Source organism: Peromyscus maniculatus, chromosome 23 (assembly GCF_049852395.1).
Source record: "Peromyscus maniculatus bairdii isolate BWxNUB_F1_BW_parent chromosome 23, HU_Pman_BW_mat_3.1, whole genome shotgun sequence".
NCBI classification, from domain to species: Eukaryota; Metazoa; Chordata; class Mammalia; order Rodentia; family Cricetidae; genus Peromyscus; species Peromyscus maniculatus.
The window spans coordinates 38,227,661-38,250,552 of NC_134874.1; the positions used below are offsets into that span (position 1 = coordinate 38,227,661).

At 43.8% G+C, this 22,892-nt stretch overlaps 1 protein-coding gene across 4 annotated transcripts in view; it reads right to left on the bottom strand.

The window, feature by feature from the left end:
- LOC102919916 (radial spoke head 10 homolog B) overlaps positions 1-22,892 on the bottom strand; it is a 48,968-nt gene that overhangs the window by 20,864 nt on the left and 5,212 nt on the right. For 2 of the 4 annotated variants that reach the window (XM_042267864.2, XM_042267863.2), the window contains exons 3-11: positions 20,777-20,852; positions 16,551-16,619; positions 13,390-13,563; positions 10,978-11,063; positions 6,591-6,711; positions 5,641-5,817; positions 3,377-3,551; positions 1,768-1,889; positions 689-878 (exon numbers count right to left, since the gene is read on the bottom strand). In XM_042267864.2, coding sequence (XP_042123798.1) covers positions 689-878; positions 1,768-1,889; positions 3,377-3,551; positions 5,641-5,817; positions 6,591-6,711; positions 10,978-11,063; positions 13,390-13,563; positions 16,551-16,619; positions 20,777-20,852 — 1,190 coding nt within the window. The remainder of the gene's footprint in view (positions 1-688; positions 879-1,767; positions 1,890-3,376; positions 3,552-5,640; positions 5,818-6,590; positions 6,712-10,977; positions 11,064-13,389; positions 13,564-16,550; positions 16,620-20,776; positions 20,853-22,892) is intronic. The other 2 variants (XM_042267865.2, XM_076561138.1) reach the window with 1 other exon arrangement.

Here is a 22,892-nt window from a genome sequence, read left to right on the forward strand (position 1 = left end):
TTGAAAAACAAAAACAAAAACAAAAAAGATTATCTCATACATGCATATAATGTGTTTGATCAAACACACACTCCCATCCCCTCCCTTCCAATTCCTCCCCTATCACCCCACCACCTTTCCTTGCCAACTTCATGTGCCCTTTTTTAAAACCCACTGAGTCCACTTAATGCTGTCTCTATGTGAGTGGGTGCAGGGCCATCTACTTGAATGTGGTTAGCTTATCAGGGACCACATCGCTGAAGAAAACTGGCTCTCCCTCCCCCAGCAGCCAGAAATTGCTGATGGCTCTTCAGCGAGGGTGAGACTTCACGAGCCCCTCCCCCCCATCTGTGTTGGGATCTGGACTGGCTGGATCTTGTGCAGGTCCTGTCCTGAGGTCGCAGCTGCTGAGTTTATGTGTGCAATGGCGCTGTCGTGTCTGGCCAATACTGTCCACTACCTCTGGCTCCTAGAACCTTCCCATTCTCTCTTTTACAATGATCCCGAAGGCCAGATACCCATTCTTGCAAGACTGCCATTAAAAGCCTCATGTCCACTGTATCCTTTTGTCTCCATTTCTATTTGTTGGGGTTTGGGCAGAGGGATTTGTTCCTCATGCCGAGCCATCCCGCCATATTCTCTCTCAACATTTCTTAGCTTGTCTCCAGGTAGCAGTAACCAAGAGAGGAAGAGAACCCGGGGTACTCACCACTTAGTACCCTGTCCATATCTGCAAGGGTTATATTGTGGTGATGAAACCTACAGTCTTTGAGAAATCTCCAGAAGTGAAGCTTTGTCATCAGGAAGGTGTTATCCAGAGAGTGGTCACAGCCGAGGCCGCTGTAGAAGCAGTAGATTCTTCTTAACTCCGTAATGTTCCTTAGGACTGCATACTCTACCTGAAAGGATGGCAGCAGGTGTGGCCCAGTTGTGCCCCATTAGAAGAAAACTAAGGGGCTGGAGGATGGTTCAGTGGTTAGGAGGGCCTGAGCTCAGGTTCTAGCACCCACATTGGCTGGGATTGCAGATCTGTGCCATCATGCACAGTGGATTTCTTCTCTTCTCTTTTAGAGTTTTAAATTTGTGTGTGTAGGTGTTTTGTGTGTGTCAGTGTAACATATGCATGTGGTTCCTGTGGAGCCCCTGTAACTGGAGTTACAGATGATTTTTGGCTACCATGTGGGTGCTGGGAATTGAACCTGGGACCTCTGGAAGTGCAGTTCTTAACCACTGAGCCATCTCTCCAACCCCAACATAGCGGGCTTCTTTCTTCTGCTGCCTCTTTTATTACTTTTAGATTTATCTATTCTGTTTTATATGTAGAAGTGTTTTGCCTGCATGCACGTACATGCACCGCATGTGTGACTAGTGCAGAGGCATGGGGTCCCCTGGGACTGAGTTACAGATGGCTATGAGCTACCATGTTGGTGCTAAGAACCAAAGCCGGGGTCTCCACAAGAGCAACAAATGCTCTCAGCAGAGCCATCCCTCCAGCCCCACAGTGGGTCTCTTGATTCCTAGGGAGTCCAGGATTTCCTGACCCCCAGCAGCCCCTCTGACCCCACCTTCCATGAATGGGGTGTGATCCCAGCCCTGGGCTTCAGTTGGCTGTGAGGCCCCAGGCAATGCCACTGAGTCCTGTCCTCCGGGCTGCCTTTCTCTCACAAAGCCTGCTCACTACAGGGTTGCCTTGCAAGTGAGATGGTCTAGATAGGCCATCCCACCAGGCATACGGGAGACAAAAACAGTGCCTAAAATATAAATGTATAATGGTAAAGGGGCTTTTACCTGCTTCTTCTCTTCTTCTTGGCTTTCCTCAGGGTACATGTCCAGCAACAAATTCAAGTCCAGCTCAATACTCGATCCTAACACAGAATGACTTTCGCTGCCGTCCAGCTTTCGTAGGGTCTCTAGCGAGTGAAGCAAATATGGGAGATGACTTGAAAAGCCATGTTAAGATCCTTCTAATGTGGGCTGGAGAGATGGCTCAGCAGTTAAGGGAGCCAGCTGCTCTTACAGAGGACCCAAGGTCCTAGCACCCATGACAGACAATTCCACCTCTGGGATCCAGCACCTTCCTCTGGTCTCTGAGGGCACCCACAGACATGTACATGTATATACATACAAATAAATCTTTAAAAGAAATCCTTTCAGCACGACATCTGGAAGGTTGTCTATCCAATGTGATAGAAGAGTATTCAACAACCATGCCTATCCAATGTGATAGAAGAATGAATATTCAACAACCATGTCTCTCCAATGTGCTAGAAGAGTATTCAACAACCATGTCTATCCATTGTGATAGAACAAGAGTATTCAACAACCAGGCATGGTAGCCCAGTCCTATATGCCAGCTGCTGAGGAAGCTGAGGCAGGACGATTCTAAGTTCAAGACCAGCCTGTGCTACAGAGACTTTAAGGCCAGCCTGGACAACTTACATTCCTTTTCAAAATTAAGAACTAAGGGCCACCGTGATGGTTGCTTGCTGCCAAAGCTAATGACCTGTGTCTGGTGAAAGGACAAGTGGACTTCCCTGAGTTGTCCTCTGAACACCACAAGTACGCACACAAACAACAAAGCGGACTTTTTTTTGTGGGGGGAGGTTTCGAGACAAGGTTTCTCTGTGTAGCTTTGTGCCTTTCCTGGTACTCACTCTGTAGCCCAGGCTGGCCTCGAACCCACAAGGATCTGCCTGCCTCTGCCTCCAGGGATTAAAGGCATGCGCCACCACCACCTGGCTCAAATCTGACATTTTTAAATTAAACATTCAAAAGGAGGGCATGCACACAGTACAGTGGGAGATCACTAGCAGTTTCCAAAGGAAAGCAAACAAACAGCTACTCGATAGTTGAACACTAGCTTAGCTAATGCAGCCCAGCTGGCAGAGCGCTTGCCTACCACACAGGAAGCCCTGGGTGACACAGCGGTTTGCTGTCGTCCTGGCATTGGGAGGTGGAGGACAGAGGGAGGATCAGGGGTTCAAGATGATTCTTGGCTAGTCAGTGAGTTCAAGGCCAGCCTAAACAAACAAATAAAAACAGAGAAGCATAACACTGGAGGAAACTTCTATTTTCTGAAGCAGCAGGTATATTTTTATAAATGAAAACTATAGATAAGATATTAATCTGCATAGCACGGCATGGTGGTGCACACCTTTAATCCTAGCACTTGGGAGGCAGAGGCAGGCGGATCTCAGTGAGTTCGAGGCCAGCCTGGTCTACAGAGCAAGAGCCAGGACAGGCATCAAAACTACACAGAGAAACCCTGTCTTGAAAAAAAAAAAAAAAAGAAAAGAAAAGAAAAAATGAAAGAAAGAAAGACCAAAAAAATAAAAAAATAAAAACCAAACCAAACAAAAAAACATAAAATAAAAGATATTAATTTACTTTCACCCACCAGGCTCCCTACCAGCACTGACAGAAGATCCCCGAGGCTGCCGGCTCCTTTGGGAGACATCTGACCGTCGGTCCAGGCCGCGTGAAAAATCAAGTTCAGCTTCAAGGTACTGTGCGATGTGGTCATTGGAAAACAGACCTTCATACACACGTCCATTCTTGAAAGTCATTCTGCCCTGCGGTTAGGAACATAACATTGGATGGCTCAGGAGGAATATTATTCAGTGTTCGTTAGTGGAGTTTTCAAGAGTTTGGAGCTTTGTGTCTTGAAGGTGTGTGTTTAGACCACAAAGAATCATCCTCCATCAGGTTTCACATCATGCCTCCTCTACTCCCCTCCTCTTCCTCTTTTTCCACACTCTCCCCAAGTTTAATCACCTCCGGGCCACAGAATGGACCTTATTAAACTTTCTGCATGGCCAGCAGAGGGCCCATCCCAGTGGTATTGCCCTGCTGCCTGTCAACCCTAGGATGGTAAGTTCTGATACTGAGGTGGACAAATGACCCAGTCCAGCTCTGGGAAAGGAGAAGCATTTGTTGAGAGCTCTGGGAAATGAGCTGCTTTTCATTTTTTCAGTGGGGTGTGTTGTGTGACATTTTGTTTGTGTTCTGACAAATAAAGCTTGCCTGGAGGTCAGAGGACAGAGCTAGCCACTAGTTAACCATAGAAACCAGGCACACCAGAACCTGGAAACAACCTAGATGCCCGTCAACGGAAGAATGGATGAAAAAAATGTGGTACATATACACAATGGAGTACTACTCGGCAGAGAAAAACAATGAAAGCATGAAATTTGCAGGCAAATGGATGGAACAAGAAAAAATCATCCTGAGCGAGGTAACCCAAACCCAGAAAGACAGTCATGGTATGTACTCACTCATAAGTGGATTCTAGATATAAAATAAAGAACAATCAGACCACAACCCATAGAACCATGGAGGCTATATATATAGCATGGAGGTCCCTAGGACGACTGTGGCTTATAATAAATTTCGGATTTACTCAATTATTGAAAAAAAATAGCCAAACGAATGGAAACACATGAACTATGAACCAAAGGCTGAGGGACCCCCAGCTGGATCAGGCCCTCTGAATAGGTGTGACATTTGATTGGCTTGATCTGTTTGGGGGGCAACTAGGCAGTGGGACCAAGTCCTGTCATTGCATGAGTTGGCTGTTTGAAACCTGGAGCTTATGCAGGGATACTTGGCTCAGTCTGGGAGGAGGGTACTGGACCTGCCTGGACTGAGTCTACCAGGTTGATCACAGTCCTCGGGGAAGGATTTGCCCTGGAGGAGGTGGGAATGGGGGGTTGGCTGGGGGGAAGAGGAGGGGGTGGGAGGGGCAGAACAGGGGAACCCGTGGCTGATATGTAGAACTGGATGGTATTGTAAAATAAAATAAAAGGAAAAAAAAAAAAAACAGAAACCAGGCACACACCTTTAATCCCAGAACTTGGGAGGAGGAAGCGGGAAGATCAGGAGTTCAAGGCCATCCTGGGCTACACGAGATTGAACCAGTCTAAAAGAGAAACAGAGCCAGGTGGTGGTGACACACACTTTTAATCCCAGCACTCTGGAGGTGGAGACAGGAGCATAAGGCAGGTGGAGACAGGATCCACCCCAACCATTCTGAGGATTCATAGAGACAGGATGCCCATTTCAGTGTAAGGATTCCTAGAGGTAAGAAGTCTCTCTAGCGGCTGGCTGCTCTGCTTCTCCGATCTTTCAGCTTTCACCCTTGATCTCTGACTCCGGGTTGTTATTGTTAAGACTAATTAGGATTGCACGTTAGGGGTGAACAATGTGAGGCCTGGAATCACAGCAGCTATCTTGTTGTCATGGGAAAGGGGCAACGCAAGGGTAAAGCTGCCATATGGGCAGATAGAAAGAACGCTGACAGGACTGAGTTAACTGTGCAAGCCGGCCCCAAGCCCACGGTGCTGTGGTATGTGAATGGCCCCCAAGCCCACGGTGCTGCGGTATGTGAACGGCCCCCAAGCCCACGGTGCTGTGGCATGTGAAAGTTTAAGCTAGTCTGTAACTTGCAACCAGCACCCTCATTTGTATATATTATATATATCCTCGTTTGGATACAAATATAACAGAACTGATTAAACCATTTCTAAATACCCAGGGAACCACTAATATGTTGTAAATAGCTCCAAATGCACGCAGTCACCTAGCTAAGACAGTTATCTCTACAGAGAGAAATGCGTCTTCTCAGACACGCGCCTTTCGCCAAACTTCAACAGCCACACTCACCCGGCCGTGCTTTTTGTTGGCAATCCACTCGCCCTCGTACATCGCTCCACTGGCGTAGTAAAACTTGCCGTGGCCGTGACGGAATCCGTTTATAAATGCTCCTATATACTCGTTTCTCAGAGGATACTGAGAGTTGGGGATCCTCTTTAGGAACCATGTGTGTGTTCCAAAGCCGTTCTGAAAAGAAAGCTCCCTGTCAACATCAATCCTCAGAATGCTCCCCCTTTTGCCTAAACTCAAGTTATGGCCAAGACATTGATACTCTGAAGGGGTAGAGCACGTGAACCTGAGAACCACGGTCGGGGGCGTCCTCAGCTCAGCCCATTACTTGCTGTCTTTTGACCTGTGGCAAATGACGTGAGCCTTTTAGGTTCTCCAAGTATAAAATGAAAACATCACCTATCTTGTAGGTTAGATCAAAGATGCCTGCGACATTACAGAAGACTAAATAATAAAACAGCAACTAAAAACTATAGCTGAGGCTAGTAAATGTGACTTTGGGTGTGTCTTATGTGATAAAATACCCCGACAGAAGCATCTTGCGGGAGGAAGGGTTGGTCCAGTTTCGGGTTACGGTCCGGCACCTCAGGGAAACCACAGTGGCAGGAGCTTGAGACCGCTGGTCACACTGAACCCACAGTCAAGGCAGAGAGCAATGGGTGCACGCTCAGCTAGCTTTCTCCAGTTAATAGAGTGCAGAATCCCTTGCCCAGGGAAGGTCCCTTCCACAGTCAAGATGGGTATTCCCACATCAATTAAAGTAATCAAAATAACATACCCCAGGCTGTCCCACCTCACAAGCGATTCCAGAGTCTGTGAGTTGACAGTTATGAATTCCTCTGAGTAGTGCTTCAGTGTCGGACACCACACAGTATTATTCTGAATAGCTTGGGTGGGCGGTTAGCTCCGCCCACCTCAGGCTGTGACCCGGGTGATGGACAGGTGCTTACCTGGATCCCCTTCTCCCAGTGGCCAGTGTACTCCTCATTTGTTGTCAGCCATCTCATTCTGCCTTCCCCGTGGCGCATGTTGTTTTCCCACTGACCTTCATATATGTTTCCTGACTTATAGCTGGGACCAAAGGAACCAATGAGGAACAATTGGTTAGCTCATATGGACAACACTTGCCTTTAATGCCCTTAAACTTACCCCCAGCCCCCCCACCCCCCCCACCCCCGAACATGTCTCAGAAAATCCAACCCAGGACCCAGGACCCAGGACCCAGGACACTGTTCCCAGTATTGAAAATGGGTAGCTCATGGTTGGCAAAACTATTCATACTAGGGAGTGAAATAATTCCCTTTATTAAACCTCTTCATTATTCAATAAATAGGTAAGAGTGAGGTTTTTTATCTTTTAGAAGCAACTCCTATTGTGTTATGATTACTTGATGTTTTACCACTAAATACTATGTATTGCTGGGCATGTATGTGGTGTGTGAATGTGGAGGCCCAAGGCTGACAGCACATGTATTTCCTCTGTTGCTCAGCTTTATCTTTTGAGACAGGGTCTCTCACTGAACCTGGAGCTCATCAATTCGGTGGGACAGGGAGTCTTTAACAAGCTTTAAGGATCCCCCAGTTCTGCTCCCCTGTGCTGAGGCTACAAGCACATACTGCTATATCCAGATTTTTTTTTACGTTCTATAAAATCTTTATTGACAAATAATTCACATAGTACACAATTTGCCTGTTTGCACAATTTGATAGACTTAGTCCTGTATCCTCATAGGCCCACGACACCATCACCACTTTCTATTTTAGAACATCGCTGTCTTCAATTTCATACACACATATAATGTATGGTGATTACATTCCTCCTTATTTTTTTAAATGAACATATTTGCAATTGTAACCATTTTTAAGTTCACAATTCAGTGGCATGAATTACATTCAAGATATTAATACACTCATGATATTCATTAATTACACTCATGATATTAATTACATTTGTGCTATTCATTGAATACATTCACAGTATTCATTCAATAACTATATTTATGATATTCATTAATTACATTAATTGTATTGGTTTATTACATTCATGATATTATGTCCTGATACTACTGTCCGTTTGTGGGGCTTTTCCATCACACAAAACAGAAATTCTGTACTTAGGAAATCATTGCTCTATATTCTTTTCTTCTCCATCTTGAGATAGCATCTAATCTTTCTGTCTCTATGAATTTGTATATTCTATATATTTCATGTAATACAATTATATAGTATTTGTCCTTTTTTGAATGTAAAAACATTTTATGTACAACTGCAGGAGAAATAATACACAGATAGCTTGAACATAAAAACAGGTTATAATTCAAAAGTCCAGGGTTATTTGAAACTGGAAAATATTTTCTCTGTAGAAAATAGTAAAAATGATAACATTTCCCAATAAGTCCTTTTAAGCCAAATAATAGCTGAATTATACATATAAATATTGATTAGATTCTGGGATACAGAAGAAACCTATCTTCATCTGTTCGGAGAGCTAGGTTTTACTTAAGTTGTGTGAGATTCCTATTCATCTTCCCCTTCACTGTTTGATTTACAGCAGACATTTTTCTATAGGCTAATCCATAATCTAAAAACATTTTAGTCTCCCCTCCTGACAGTACAGCCAGCATATTCTTTTGTCAGCTTGATATGGTACAAATTTTTATCCTAATAGTGAAATGTTTCACTAAAGCTTGCCCAGTGATTGGGCAAAACCAAAACTTTTTATAAGCCACAGTCATCCTAGGGTCCCCCCTGCTAGGTAGCCTCCCTGGATCTGTGGGTTGCAGTCTGATTGTCCTTTGCTTTATATCTAGTATCCACTTATGAGTGAGTACATACCATGTTTGTCCTTCTGAGTCTGGGTTACCTCACTCAAGATGATATTTTCTAGTTCTATCCATTTGCCTGCAAATTTTATGATGTCATTGTTTTTCTCTGCTGAGTAGTACTCCATTGTGTATATGTACCACATTTTCTTAATCCATTCTTCAGTTGATGGGCATTTAGGTTGTTTCCAGGTTCTGGCTATTATAAATAATGCTGCTATGAACATAGTTGAGCATGTATCTTTGTGGTATGATTGAGCATTCCTTGGGTATATGCCCAAGAGTGGTATGACTGGGTCTTGAGGTAGATCGATTTCCAATTTTCTGAGAAACTACCATACTGATTTCCACAGTGGTTGTACAAGTTTGCACTCCCACCAACAGTGGAGGAGTGTTCCCCTTGCTCTGCATCCTCTCCAATATAGACTGTCATTAGTGTTTTTGATCATAGCCATTCTGACAGGTGTAAGGTGGTATCTAAGAGTCATTTTGATTTGCATTTCTCTGATGACTAAGGATGTTGAACATTTCCTTAAATGTCTTTCAGCCACTTGAGATTCTTCTTTTGAGAATTCTCTGTTTAGCTCTATAGCCCATTTTTTAATTGGATTGTTCAGTATTTTGATGTCTAGTTTCTTGAGTTCTTTATATACTTTGGAGATCAGTCCTCTGTCAGATGTGGGGTTGGTGAAGATCTTTTCCCATTCTGTAGGCTGTATTTTTGTCTTATTGACCATGTCCTTTGCCCTACAAAAGCTTCTCAGTTTCAGGAGGTCCCATTTATTAATTGTTGCTCTCAGTGTCTGTGCTACCGATGTTATATTTAGGAAGTGATCTCCTGTGCCAATGCATTCAAGACTACTTCCTACTTTTTCTTCTATCAGGTTCAGTGTAACTGGATTTATATTGAGGTCTTTGATCCACTTGGACTTAAGTTTTGTGCACGGTGACAGATATGGATCTACTTGCAATCTTTTACATGTTGACATCCAGTTATGCCAGCACCATTTGTTGAAGATGCTTTCTTTTTTCCATTGTATAGTTTTAGCTTCTTTGTCAAAAATCAGGTATTCATAGGTGTGCAGATTAATGTCGGGATCTTCAATTCAATTGGTCCACATGTTGGTTTTTATGCCAGTACCAATCTGTTTTTATTACTCTAGCTTTATAGTAGAGCTTGAAGTCAGGGATTGTGATGCCTCCAGAGGTTGCTTTATTGTACAGGTTTCTTTTAGCTATCCTGGGTTTTTTGTTTTTCCATATGAAGTTGAGTATTGTTCTTTCCAAGTTTGTGAAGAATTGTGTTGTATACCCAGCTTTTTTAAAAAAAGATTTATTTATTTTATGTATGAGTGCTCCATCTGCATGTATGAGTTTATGCCAGAAGAGAGCATCAAATCCCACTTTAGATGCTTGTGAGCCACCATGTAGTTACCAGGAATTGAGCTCAGGACCCCCAGAAGAACAGCCAGTGCTCCTGACTGCTGAGCCATCTCTCCAGTCCCCTCCCCCATTTCTTTTGAGACAGGGTTTCTCTGCATAGCCCTGGCTGGCCTCTAACCCTATCTGCAGACCAGGATGGCCTCAAACTCAGAGATCTGCCTGCCTCTGCCTCCTGAGTGCTGGGATTAAAGGCATGTGCCACCACCACCCTGCTATTCCCAGCTTTTTACGTGGGTGCTGGGGAGTTGTTAGGTCCCTGTGTTTTCCTGGCAGGACCATTCCTGATGGATCCACCTCCCTAGCCCAGTGGTTAAGAGCACTTGCTGCTCTTTCACAGGACCAGAGTTCTGTTTCCCAGCATCCATGTTGGACAGTTCACAACCACCTGTAATTCCAGCTCGAGGGGACTTGACACATTCTTCTGGATTCAACAGCACCAACACATATGCATACACATAAACAAACAAACAAACAAATAAATGAATGAATAAATGAATCTTAAAACAACAACAACAAACCCTGCTGGGTATTGAGGTACAAGTTTGTAATCCCAGCACTTGGGAGGCAGAAAGAGGAGACTCTGGAGTTCAAGGTTAATAGCAAAACCTTTTATAAAGAGCAAACAGAGCTGAGGCTGCAGCTCACTGGTAGCGTTCTTGCTTAGCATGGTCCAGGCCCATTGGGTTCAACCCCTAGTACTGCCAAAACTAAAATAATAACAACAAATACCTGACTATCACCTCAATCGAAAACCAAACAAAAATATTGCTGTTCCTCGGAAAACATCCAGGAATGTGATCTGTGATGAATATAGAGAACAGAGGAAGGCGGTTTCTACTTATAACAAAGTGAAACACACTATCAGACACTTAGTGTGTTCTTATGAATCTCCCATAGAATGTTTTCATTACTAGGGAGAGTCTATCTGGAGTAATTGAAAACTCCACCATACTTGGGCAAAAAATGTGTTCTCTGTTATTTCTGCACCTTATCTTTACCCGAGTGAGAATGAAGTGAGCCTCTGAGAGCTTTTTTACCCACAACCCAAATGTGGAGGGAAGGGTTGCACCTACCATCTTATTCCCCAGCCTTTTTTGATGTTGTATACCCAGTCTCCCTCATACCAAGAGGTTCCCTCTTGATTGTAATAGATGGAGCCCTAAAACAAACAATATTAGGAGAAATCAAGCCTCATGATGCAGATCCTCTTGGAAACATAAAGATCAGACATGCAAATCTAAGAACTATAAACTATGCAGAAGTCAATGTCATAATTACCAAGACACATAATCCATGATGCTTTGGTTTTGTAGACCAAGTGGGCTGGGGAAATGTCTCAGGATAAAATGGGCAAAAGGGTTTCCTATGCAAGCATGAGGATCTGAGTTCAGTTCCCAAATCCACCTAAAAAGGCTGGACACGCAATGTAAGCATCTGTCATCCTAGCACTCCTAAGAAATGGGAGGTGGAGACAGGGGAGCCTCAGGGAGCACAGGGGCCAGCTGGCATGCTGCACACAGCAGTGAATAGTAAGAGACCCTGCTTCAAACAAGCTAAAAGATGAGGACATGCAACATGCACCCAAGGTTGTCCTCTGACTGCCACATGTACACCACGAATACGCACACAAAAATAAAGAGATAGGTGCAGTATGTACACCAACATCACAAGTCAGCCATTCCTTGTGTGAGTCAGACTTTTTGTTTTTAGGAAATATCTTACAGAAACAACCCAATGGAGGGATTATTTATTTGGGTTTGTGACTTCAGAGATTTCAGTCCATCAGCCTCAGTTCTGTTAGTTCAGGGCCAGTGGTGAGGCGGGGCGTCATGGCAGTAGATCACTTGGCAGAAGCTGTTCACCTGGGACAGGCAGGAAGTATAGAGGAGCATGAAGGGACCAGGGATGAGCTAGTTCCCAGATGACCAGCGCCAAGTGGCCTACTTTCTCCAGCCAGGCTTTACCTCCTATCAGAGCCATCCAACCTTTTGACATTGAGACTCGGTATTGCTATCTATACGTATGTTGGGCCTTATTTGTGATATCCTGGGATGCACAGGGCCCATGGATCACAGGTTGACCATGCTGGTTTTCCAGAAACTCTCAATCTGAACCATCAGCTAGAGGCCAAGTTCCTCACACATGAGCCTGTGAGGAACATTTTCTATTCATACCAACACATGCCTTAATAATAACATGTCCTAAGAAGGCATGGAACAGGTAAAGAAGTCCCATTTTCAGTTAGGCATGGTGGCTCATACCTATAATCCCCACACTTGGGCAGAAAGATCACCCCAAATTTGAGATCAGCCTGAGCTACATAATAAGTTCCTGGAAAGTCTGGGCTACAGGGTAAGAACCTGTCTCAAAACAAACAAAGGTGACTCATCAGGGTAAAGGTGTTTGCCTCCTAGTCCTGTAACCTGAGACCTACATGATAGAGGGAATCAACTTCTACACACTGTCTTCTGACCTCCACATGCACAGCACATCATGGAGTGAGTGTGTGTGTGTGTGTGTGTGTGTGTGTTGAAAAGTAATAAAAAGACGAAACTAGCTCAAGTGTCCATCAACAAATGAATAAATTATAGTATATATTACAATCAACTATTACTCAGCCTTAAAAAGGATAGAGTACCAACACATGCCACAAAAGTTCATATATTATTTGATTCCATTTATAAAGAAATGACTGTTATAATTTGGATATAAAATGTCCCCAACAAGTTCATGAACTGAATACTTAAGTTTCTAGCTGCCGGTGTTATTTTAGAAGGTTCTGGAAACTTTAGAAGATTTCATCTTAGTGGGAGGAAGTAGGTCACGGAGGGGTGCATTCTGGGGGGTTGTTGTACCTTGTCCTGGCCCCATCTCTCCTTCCTGTCTACCATGAGGTAGCAGCCTCTACCTGCTTCTCCACCATCAGGTTCTGCTTCATGATTAAAGCCCAGAAACAGCACCAATGGCTGTGGACTGAGCCTTCTGACCGTGAGAGGCCAAAATCCATCTTCTCTTTACTGGGTTGATTCTGTCAAGTTGTTGTTATTGTTGGTAGTGGTGATGGAATTTTTTTTTTCTTTTGAGACAGGTTCTCTCTATGTCCCTTGGCTGGCCCGGAACTCTCTATATAGACCAGGCTGGCCTTGAATTCAGGGAGACCCACTGCTTCTGCCTCACAAATGCTGGGATTAAAGGTGTGCGCCACCATGCCTGGCAAGGGTTTTTGTCACAGTGACAAAAAGTCTGACTGACACAATGTCTAAGGAGTAAACCCATATATATGGGAAGTAGATCGGTCAGTAATTGCTAGGGATGTGGAGTGGGAAGGATGAGGAGTAACTTCCTAATGCATATTTGTTTTGTGCTGTTGAAAATGTTTTTAGACTCACTAGTGATGATGGTTGTACCATGTTATGAATGGTGGATTTGACGTCATGCATACATTCACATGGATGGGACTTTGTTCACAGGCGCACCTCACCTACCTTCCCATGTCTCTTGCCGTGACACCAGTGGCCGATGTAGGACACGGGCAGCGTGGCACACTTGAACATACCAAATCCGTTCCTCATGCCGTTGATCACTTCTCCTTCATATGTGCTGCCGTCTGGCCATGTGTACACGCCATGGTTCATGGGGATATTCTTCACAAAGTCGCCCTAAAGCAAAATGTCCACCAGAGTGACAGGAGAGGGCCATGAAGGGATTCCACACCCAGGGGCTGTTGGAGTCTCCTGACCACCACTGACACTGCCCCTGGCTCTTCTGTGGAAGTGGTGGATGTGCCCTCAAGTCCTCTTTGTGTTCTCATCCTCTCTCACCTTGTTCTTCCAGTGCATGGAAATCCGGGAAGAATAAAATACTAGGAAGGTTGCATTTACACAAATCTCTGAGAAGCAAGCAGGTGACCTGGTAATGTGGTGGCTGCCAATCCTGACCTCAACTTTAGACTGTCAGGGTCCATCTTGGAAAGGTCTGGATGACCAGCCAGGTACTGATCACCCATGGAAAACCTCTGTCTCCCCGTGGTTCATCAAACCATTCTGCAGATGTGTTAGTCAAGGGCCCACCTTACAGGCACCTTCTGAAGACATCACTGTGCATTGGTGGAGAGTGCCTTCATCGTGAGCAGCTCATGGTGATGTGCACCATGGCCCAAAGATGGTAGGTTCTCTTCCAGAGTGGCTCTGTTGGTAATGTTGGTAGTGGTACTGGAGAGTGAACCCAGGACTCCCCGTGTGCTAAGCTGGTGCTCTGCACAATTCTAAGACTCAGAATTCACTAGATACTCATCCGTCAGCAGAGAACACAACCATCGACTTTGGTCACTGGCCAGATAGCATGTTGGTGCCACCTGGCTCAACAAACCTGGGGATGCTTCAAGAGCACAATCCCACCATAAACCCCCTTGGATGGGCTGATTGTGGAGGGCTCTGTGCTTGCAAAGGAGGACCCTCAAACTCCAGAGACTTCCCAGAGATAGTGAAGCAGGAGGACCTGCCTGGCAAAATCACTGTTCAGGGATCAGAAACCTTGAATGCTGGTGTCAGGCGAGGTGGGGTGTTGCATGGAGAGGGAGTTCTCTCGGAAAGCCTGGCCCTAACACACTGCTGGGGCTGGATCCCTAGGCTCCCCTAAGTGGAGGGTCACCCCACCCTTGCTGTCTCCGTACCTCTGCCGCTCATATCCTGCTGCCATTGGAACACATGCGCTATATGCATGTGACTTAAATGTCTCTGTTACCATTTATGAACATCACGGCATTAGTAACTCTGCAGTGGAGATTTCTAGAAGAGCACTTCAGGTACTCACAGGTTTTGTGGGTGGGAGCTGAAACTGGCACTGTCTCTTGGAGGGCAAATCTGTTCCCAGTTCTCACAATCAGTTTAAAAATACCCACTTCCCCTCAGCCCAGCAACCCAGATGGTCTTTGTGAGAGCTCCATAAGGGAATACGTGCAGTCAGTATAAATAGTTAGATCTGCATGGACGGGTATGGCTTAATTACAAAAGAAAAAGGAATAAAAGAGAATATATAAACTGTGTTCGTACAAAGCCTGAGGGATTAAACATACATCTGTGTGCTATGCAGGCTGAGAACATATAGATTACCACCAAACTCCATCCATGTCTGTTGCATCCACACAGGACATCTCTAGAGCAACAACTGAAACCAGCGACAGTGATCCCCAGACACCTGACACAGTCGTCAAGTTACTACACAGAAGACACAAGTTGGTCTCTGGATCCTTCTGTTCTCTGCAGTTTGGGTTTTGTGCTAACGCTTACCTTTTCATCTGTTTTTCTTTCTCTGAAACAGGGTCTTACTGTGTAGACTCAGGATGGCATGGAATTCAAAACCCTCTGCTTCAGCTTCCCAAGTGCTGGGCTTATGTGACACCAGTCCTGGCTATGCTAACTTACTTGTTTTGTTTCTTTGTTTTTTGTGACAGGGTCTCACTATGCAGCTCTGGCTGTCCTGGAACTCACTATGTAGACCAGGCTGGCTTCAAACCCACAGACACCTGCCTGCATCCCAAATGCTGGAATTAAAGGTGTGCACCAGCTTGCCTAACTTAACTTACTTTTATAAAACTAGTATATCTAGAGGGCTAGAGAGATAGTTTCAACAGTTAAGAGCATGTATTGCCTTGTAGAGAACCTGAGTGCTGTTTCCAGTATTCATATCAGTGTTGTAAAATATTAAGATGTGTTACGTTTGTGTATGCTGTGGAACATTTGTTTAATGATGCAAAGATGTGTTGCACTCCTTTATGTTGCATTTGTTTAACTCTGTAAAGCTGTGTTGCTTTGTCTGTCTAAAACACCTGATGGTCTAATAAAGAACTGAATGGTCAATAGCAAGGCAGGAGAAAGGATGGGTGGGGCTGGCAGGCAGAGAGAATAAATAGAGAGCTGGGAGGAGAAGCAGGAGCAAGAGAACAAGGAGAGGCGGACACTAGGGGCCAGCTACCCAGTCAGCCAGGGAGTAAGAGTGAAAGTAAGATATACAGAAGTAAGAAAAGGAAAAAGCCCAGAGACAAAAGGTAGATGGGATAATTTAAAGTTAAGAAAAGCTGGCAAGAAACAAGACAAGCTAAGGCCAGGCATTTATAATTAAGAATAAGCCTCCATGTGTGATTTATTTGGGAGTTGGGTGGCGGGCCCCCAAAAAGAGCCAAAGAGTTAAAACAATCAACAACATATCAGTAGCTCCCAATTGCATGTGACTCCAGCTTCAGAGGATCCAATACCTTCTTCTGGCCTCTGAGAATACCTGAACTCATTGGACATAGCAACACGTGCGTACGTGCGTACGTGCGTGCGTGCGTGCGTGCGTGCGTGCGTGCGTGCATGAGTGCGCACGTGCACCACACACACACTTTAAAAAATAAAAATGAAACCAGGTGGCGGTGGTGCATACCTTTAATCCTAGTACTCAGGAGGCAGAGCCAGGTGGATTTCTATGAGTTCCAGGCCAGCCTGGTCTACAGAGTGAGATCCAGGATAGGCACCAAAACTACACAGAGAAACCCTGTCTTGAGAAACCAAAAAATAAAATTAAAAAAAAATGAATTCTTTAAAAATAGTGCAGTAAGTTGACCATTAAATTCTACAATTAACTCTAACTCATGATAATGCTTTACCTCATATTTCAATCCATCAGCCCAAATATAAGTTCCTTGTCCATGCATCAGTCCTTCTGAAAACATACCCTGTGAAAGAAATAACAGTGGGCCTTAGATGGAAGCTGTGGTCGTTGGGCATCTGCGGACTGTGGCTCAGTCATACACTGGAATCCTGTCCATCCCTTCACCCACAGGCTGCCCGGCAACAGCTGCAGCACCAGCAGCACCAGTGTGGTCCTACTCTGAGCATGCACCACACAGTGATCCATCCTGAGCCAGAAAGGATCCAAGGAGGAATTTCAAACTTCCTTAAAACGTAGATCTAATCACCCGAGTCATATTCTCCTAAGTAAGCTCCTGGAAAATATCTGAACCATAGCCCAAAATAATTCAGATACCTTTGATTTTGCACTTTGATCCTCCAGGATTTGGGGCCGAGGATGAAGCTCAGTGGTAGAATGCCTGACTAGCATGTTCAAGGCCCTGAGCTCTATCCCCTACATTGAAAAATGAAACCAAACCAAACAACAATAATTAAAAAACCCCAAACCCTTTATATATGTATATATTTTACAAATTATAAATATACATATATATATTATAAATTACTTACACTAGGTAGATCCAATTAAAACTATCATTCAACTATCAGACACATCACATTTGTAAGTTTCATACTTTGTTTTCTCTTACTGGAAATTATCAGTGTGCATGTGCACATGACTATGTACTGACAGATACATACATGTATAGACATATATGTACATGTGTACAACTTAGGTTCAAGGGGATCCAATGCCTTCTTCTGGCCTCCATGGTCATCTGCTTACACATGAAACAGACATATACATAAGATTTAAAAATCTTTAAGAATTATTCTACTATAATAAGCACATGTTTCTGATAATCTGGATTAATGAATATTTTAATTGTGCCCTACAAATAAAGGTTAAAAAAATGAAAAGATCCTAAAAAATCCAACAATTATGAAACAGTTGCATTTGGCAATTTTGAGCTTTATGCAGAATCACAATGAACTGTCATAAGCCAAGGAGTTATCATTTCCTGGGTGCCAAGCTTCAGTTAGGATCATCAGAAAGTTCTGGGCTGTGAGGGTGGTGGCTGCACAATAATGTGAATATGTTTAAGGCCATTAGACTGTCCACTTAATAACAAATGTTGTGTATGCTTTACAATGCATCAAATTTTTAAAAAATTTATCTTGTATTTTGGTGTGGGTGCTACAATGATGAAAACCATATAGTAATACATAAAAATGTGTAAGTGAAAACAAATCAAACTATATCTTATGTGATTAATATATACAATATTGATGCATCTATTCAAAGAATGAAAGAAACAATGTTGATTGAACACATTTATAGCAAAGTGACGGTGAAACTGAGATTTTGCTCTTTTTGGTTGATTTGTTTTTACTTTTTGCAGTGCCAGGGGTGGATGATGGTTAGGGCAGTGCTCCACCACTGTGCTGCCCCTACCCCCCCCCCCCCCCGGCCTGAGACTTTGCTCATCACAGTTGGCCTGAGTTTCATCTCTGTTGTTGTGATAAAGCACTCTGACCAAAAGCAACTTAGAGAGGAAGGATTTATTTGGCTTACATGTCCAGCTCACAGTCCATTAAGTGAGTCAGGACAGTAACTCAAGCAGGCACTTGAAGCAGAAACCATGAAGGAGTGCTCCTGGTTGGCTTTTACTTATACAGCCTAGGACCACCTGCCCAGGGAATAGTCCTGGGAGCCATCCCAGCAGTGGACACAGGTCCCAGCAGAGGATGTAAGGAGTTGGCAGAGTGTGTGGGTGGAGGGGTGGGGTGGGGTGGGAGGGTTAATGATGGATGGAAGTGAGCGGGCCATAGCAGTGGTAGAATCTTGCAGCCTGACTGACCAGCTAGAATGCTTCTTTATTTATCCAGAATTTAGTAAGCAGGGATACATTCATGTTGTTCCAAAACATAGATCATATCATTTTTGTTTTGGACACGTGTTTCACTTCTTCTTGCTCATCTTTTAGTCATCATTAATAAATTATGATGGAACAGAGTTATCATTTCCAATCATTTTTCCTCAAGTTTTGGTATCATTGATAAAGTTATCATTTTTACTCATTAACCCCATAACCCAATTTTTAAGAATCTAGAGGCATATGACAGTCTGCCTGTTCTCAGGCCAGTAGCTTTTGTGGCTACAAGGACATTATGCCAAAACAAAATCTTCAAGCCAGTCCGGGCATATTGCCATGTCCCAAGCAGTGTATTATTAACTCTTAATGGTCAGGGTGCCCAAGAAAAATCCTCAGGCCAAAGCTGCTGCAGTTATTATTCAAATTCTGGCATAATACAATGTTTATATTTTATATCTTTATAGAATTTGTCTATATGTCTAATCCTGGCATTCTATTGTTCCTTGGTCATATGACATGCTAACTTTTCTAAGAAAGGGAGGTCCTGACACCTCATTCTTTTATCATCTTTTCCATTCCATACTTTGCTCATCAATATAAGTTTCTGTGTAGGGCTGAGGTAACTTCAGCTAGTCTAACTTAGTTGTTGTATATGCCACGTAATTGCCTGAGTGAATAGTGAAAAGAGGCTTGCAATCTGATCTGTGTCCAAGTCCTCTAGCCTACTGAATCTTGTTGACCTTTTTGAGTTTACTTTGTTTTGAATATCTTGTTCCTATGTAAGTACAGGGACAGATGTTTCAAGAATGTCTCACAGCCTCATAAAGAGACCTCTGGCTTCTTTATGTGTGTCACAATCTCCAAGGAGTAAGGAAGGCCTTCAGGTAGGTAAGGATATCTCCCTAAAAGTAGGGGGAATAGTATGTTCAGGACTGTCCTGAGGAAGCTTAGAAGCAGTATTCCTGGGAGAAGGCATAAATGATTCATATGAAATTTCCCATCAATCCAATATCCCCAAATTGTACAAATATTAAAAGTCCCTCAAGTATACAAAAGGTGGAGATGAAAGCCAAAGGTGGCATGGCAGCCATCATGTGGCTCAGCTTTGCTGGATCTTTGTCAAGCAGCTGTGCTGGCCTTATGACTTTTGCCATTCCCATCAGATATGGCTGTGTTGGTTAGGACTGCAACAATTGCAAACTGCACTAGACATGTATTTTTTTTAAAGATCATCTCTCCTTAAAGGTACAGTCTAACAACTATTTGCATGGCATTTGCATTATATTCAGTATTGTAAATTGTACAGATATGAACAATGAATATGTGAGGGCAGTGGGATGCAGATTGGTGGCAAGGCACTTGGATAGAATACTCAAGGTTACTTGGATAGCACACTCAAGGTCACTTGGATAGCACACTCAAGGTCACTTGGATAGCACACTCAAGGTCACTTGGGTAGCATACTCAGGTCATTTGGATAGCACACTTAAGGTCACTTGGGTAGAACACTCAAGGTCACTTGGGTAGCATACTCAGGTCATTTGGATAGCATACTCAAGATTACTGGGATAGCACACCATACTCAAGGCCCTGGATTCCATCCTCAGTACCACAAGAACAAACAACAACAAAGTATATGGGAGGATGTGCATAGGTCTATTTATTTATTTATTTAGGTTTTTTGAAACAGGGTTTCTCTGTATAGCTTTGCACCTTTCCTGGATCTCCCTCTGTAGACCAGGCTGGCCTTGAACTCACAAAGATCTGCCTGCCTCTGCCTCCCAAGTGCTGGGATTAAAGGCGTGCATGTGTGAGCGCATGCACACACTTGCATGCAGCAAGTCAGTGCTTACAGAGGCCAGAAGAGGGTGTCATATCCCCTGGATCTGTAGTTAAAGGCAGTTGTGAGCTGTCCTTCTGTTGCTGGGAACCAAACACCAGCCCTCTTCTATAAGAGCAACAAACATTCTTAACTGCCGAGCCACCTCTTTAGTGCCAGTGGTATGTGCAGGCTCTATGCAAACACAACAACATTTTGTGTGGAGGACGTAAGCATTCAGCTTTGGTAATGAGCCTATGGATGACTGTGTCAATATCTATGCTTTGTCAATAGTTAAAAATCAGGGAAAAAAATGGAACCTAAAATAAGTACTTCAGTTACACTGAGTCATACTTTGCCTCAAGTAGGTGGCTGGGGTTTGGGATAAAATCATAGCAGTTCTAATGGTCTAGAGGAATCAATGGAATTCACTCAGGTCTTGCAAATCTAAGACTTTCAGCCCACCTTTCCCCCAGCCCTCCTGGCTCCAATAATTATGACTTACATGATAGGTGTTTCCGCCTTGAAAGACAGCGAAGCCTTCTCCCTCATACAGTCCCCGCACTTTCTCCCCTTCGTAGCTACAAAGAAACAGAGTTCAAACTAGTGAGTGGTGTGGGTGTGACGGTGGGTTAAAGTATATAGGATATCAGGGGCATGCACCTGTTGGTGTGGTACGTGGGGGTTAACAGGTACAGAATTTCTGTCTGGAAAGAGGGTCAGGACATTCTGGAAACAGAACTCAATGATAGCTGTAAAACACTGTGAATGCACTTAAGGTCCTGAACTATACATTTCATTTATTTCCATTTTTCAAAATCTCTCTCTGTGTTTGTATAGAGGGATGGTCTATGTGTGCACATGCAAGTGATCCGGAATCATCTCTGACTGCTCTTCCACCTCACCCACTGAGGCCAGTCTTTCCAGCTAGTTTGCTCTGGAGATTCCCTGTCTCTATCTACCAACGTTGGAATGACATACTGGTGGCCATCACACTCACCTGGCACTTCCCTAAGTTTCTGATAGCTGAACTTTGGGCCTTATATTTGCATGGCTAGCAGTTTAACCACAGGCCATCTTACTAGTCCCTGAATTACACCTTTTAAAGGGTCAAAATAGCAAATTTTATATGTTTTACCATGATGAAAATATTCTCAAGGTTAAGAGAACTTGTTGCTCTTCCAGAGAACCTGGGTTTGATTCCTACCACCCACCCACACAGTAGCTCACAACCACCTGTAACTACAGTTTGAGGGGATCTGATGCCCTCTTCTGGCTTCTGTGGGTACCAGACACACATGTGGTGCACAGCCATATATCTACAGGCAAACACTCGTACACATAAAATAAAAATAAATAAATCTTCAAAAACTATTTTAAGAGCCAGGTGTGGTGGCACATGCCTTTAATCCCAGCACTCGGGAGGCAGAGGCAGGCGGATCTCTGAGTTCGAGGCCAGCCTGGTCTACAAAGTGAGTTCCAGGACAGTCATAGCTACACAGAGAAACCCTGTCTCAAAACAAACAAACAAACAAAAAAAAAAACACCAAAAAAAAAACTATTAAAAAATTTTTGTGGGTAAAGAAGCTTGGAAAATGACTCAGTTGATAAAGCACCTGCCATACAAACATGAGGACCTGAGTTAGGATCTCCAGTACCCACTTCAAAGTCAGGAGCAGCAGCACACTTCAGTCAGTCAAATGCATACCACCGAAGTATGAAGACCTGATTCAGAGCCGAACACCCACATTAAAAAAGATAGAAAATAAAGAATAATGTGGTGTTATTGTGTTCCCCAAAATATTGTGCACTCTAATAAACTTACCTGGGATCAGAGACAGAAGAGCCACAATATTAAACATAGAGGTTAGGCACACGCCTTTAATTCTAGCATTCCAGAAGCAGAAACCCCTCTGGATCTCTGTGAGTTTAAGGCCACACTGGAAACAGCCAAGCATGGTGACTCACGCCTTTAATTCCAGGGAGTGATGGTAGAAAGCAGAAAGATATATAAGGCGTGAAGACCAGAAACTAGAAGCTTTTGCCTGGTTAAGCTTTCAGGCTTTCAAGCAGCAGTTTAGCTGAGATTCATTCTGGATGAGGACTCAGAGGCTTCCTTCCAGTCTGAGGAAACAGGATCAGCTGAGGAACTGTTGAGGTGAGGAAGATGTGGCTTGTTCTGCTTCTCTGATCTTCCAGCATTCACCCCAATACCTGGCTCCAGGTTTGATTTTATTAATAAGACCTATTAAAGATTCTTGCTACAAATAAAGAAAGAGGAGCTGGTGAGATGGCTCAGAGTTTAAGAGCACTAGCTGTTCTTCCAGAGGTCCTGAGTTCAATTCCCAGCAACCACATGGTGGCTCACAGACATCTATAATGAGATCTGGTGCCCTCTTCTGGCATGCAGGCATACTTGGAGGCAGAATGTTATATACATAATAAATAAATCTTAAAAAAAAAAAAGACTAAAGAAAGAAAGGAAAAGCTAGGCATTGTGGTACACGTTTGTAATTCCAGCAGTCCAGCACTGGGGAGACAGAGACAAGAGGATCCCTGGAGCTAGTCAGACCATCCAACCAAATCGGTGAGTTCCACACTCACACACAAAAGTGTTCTTG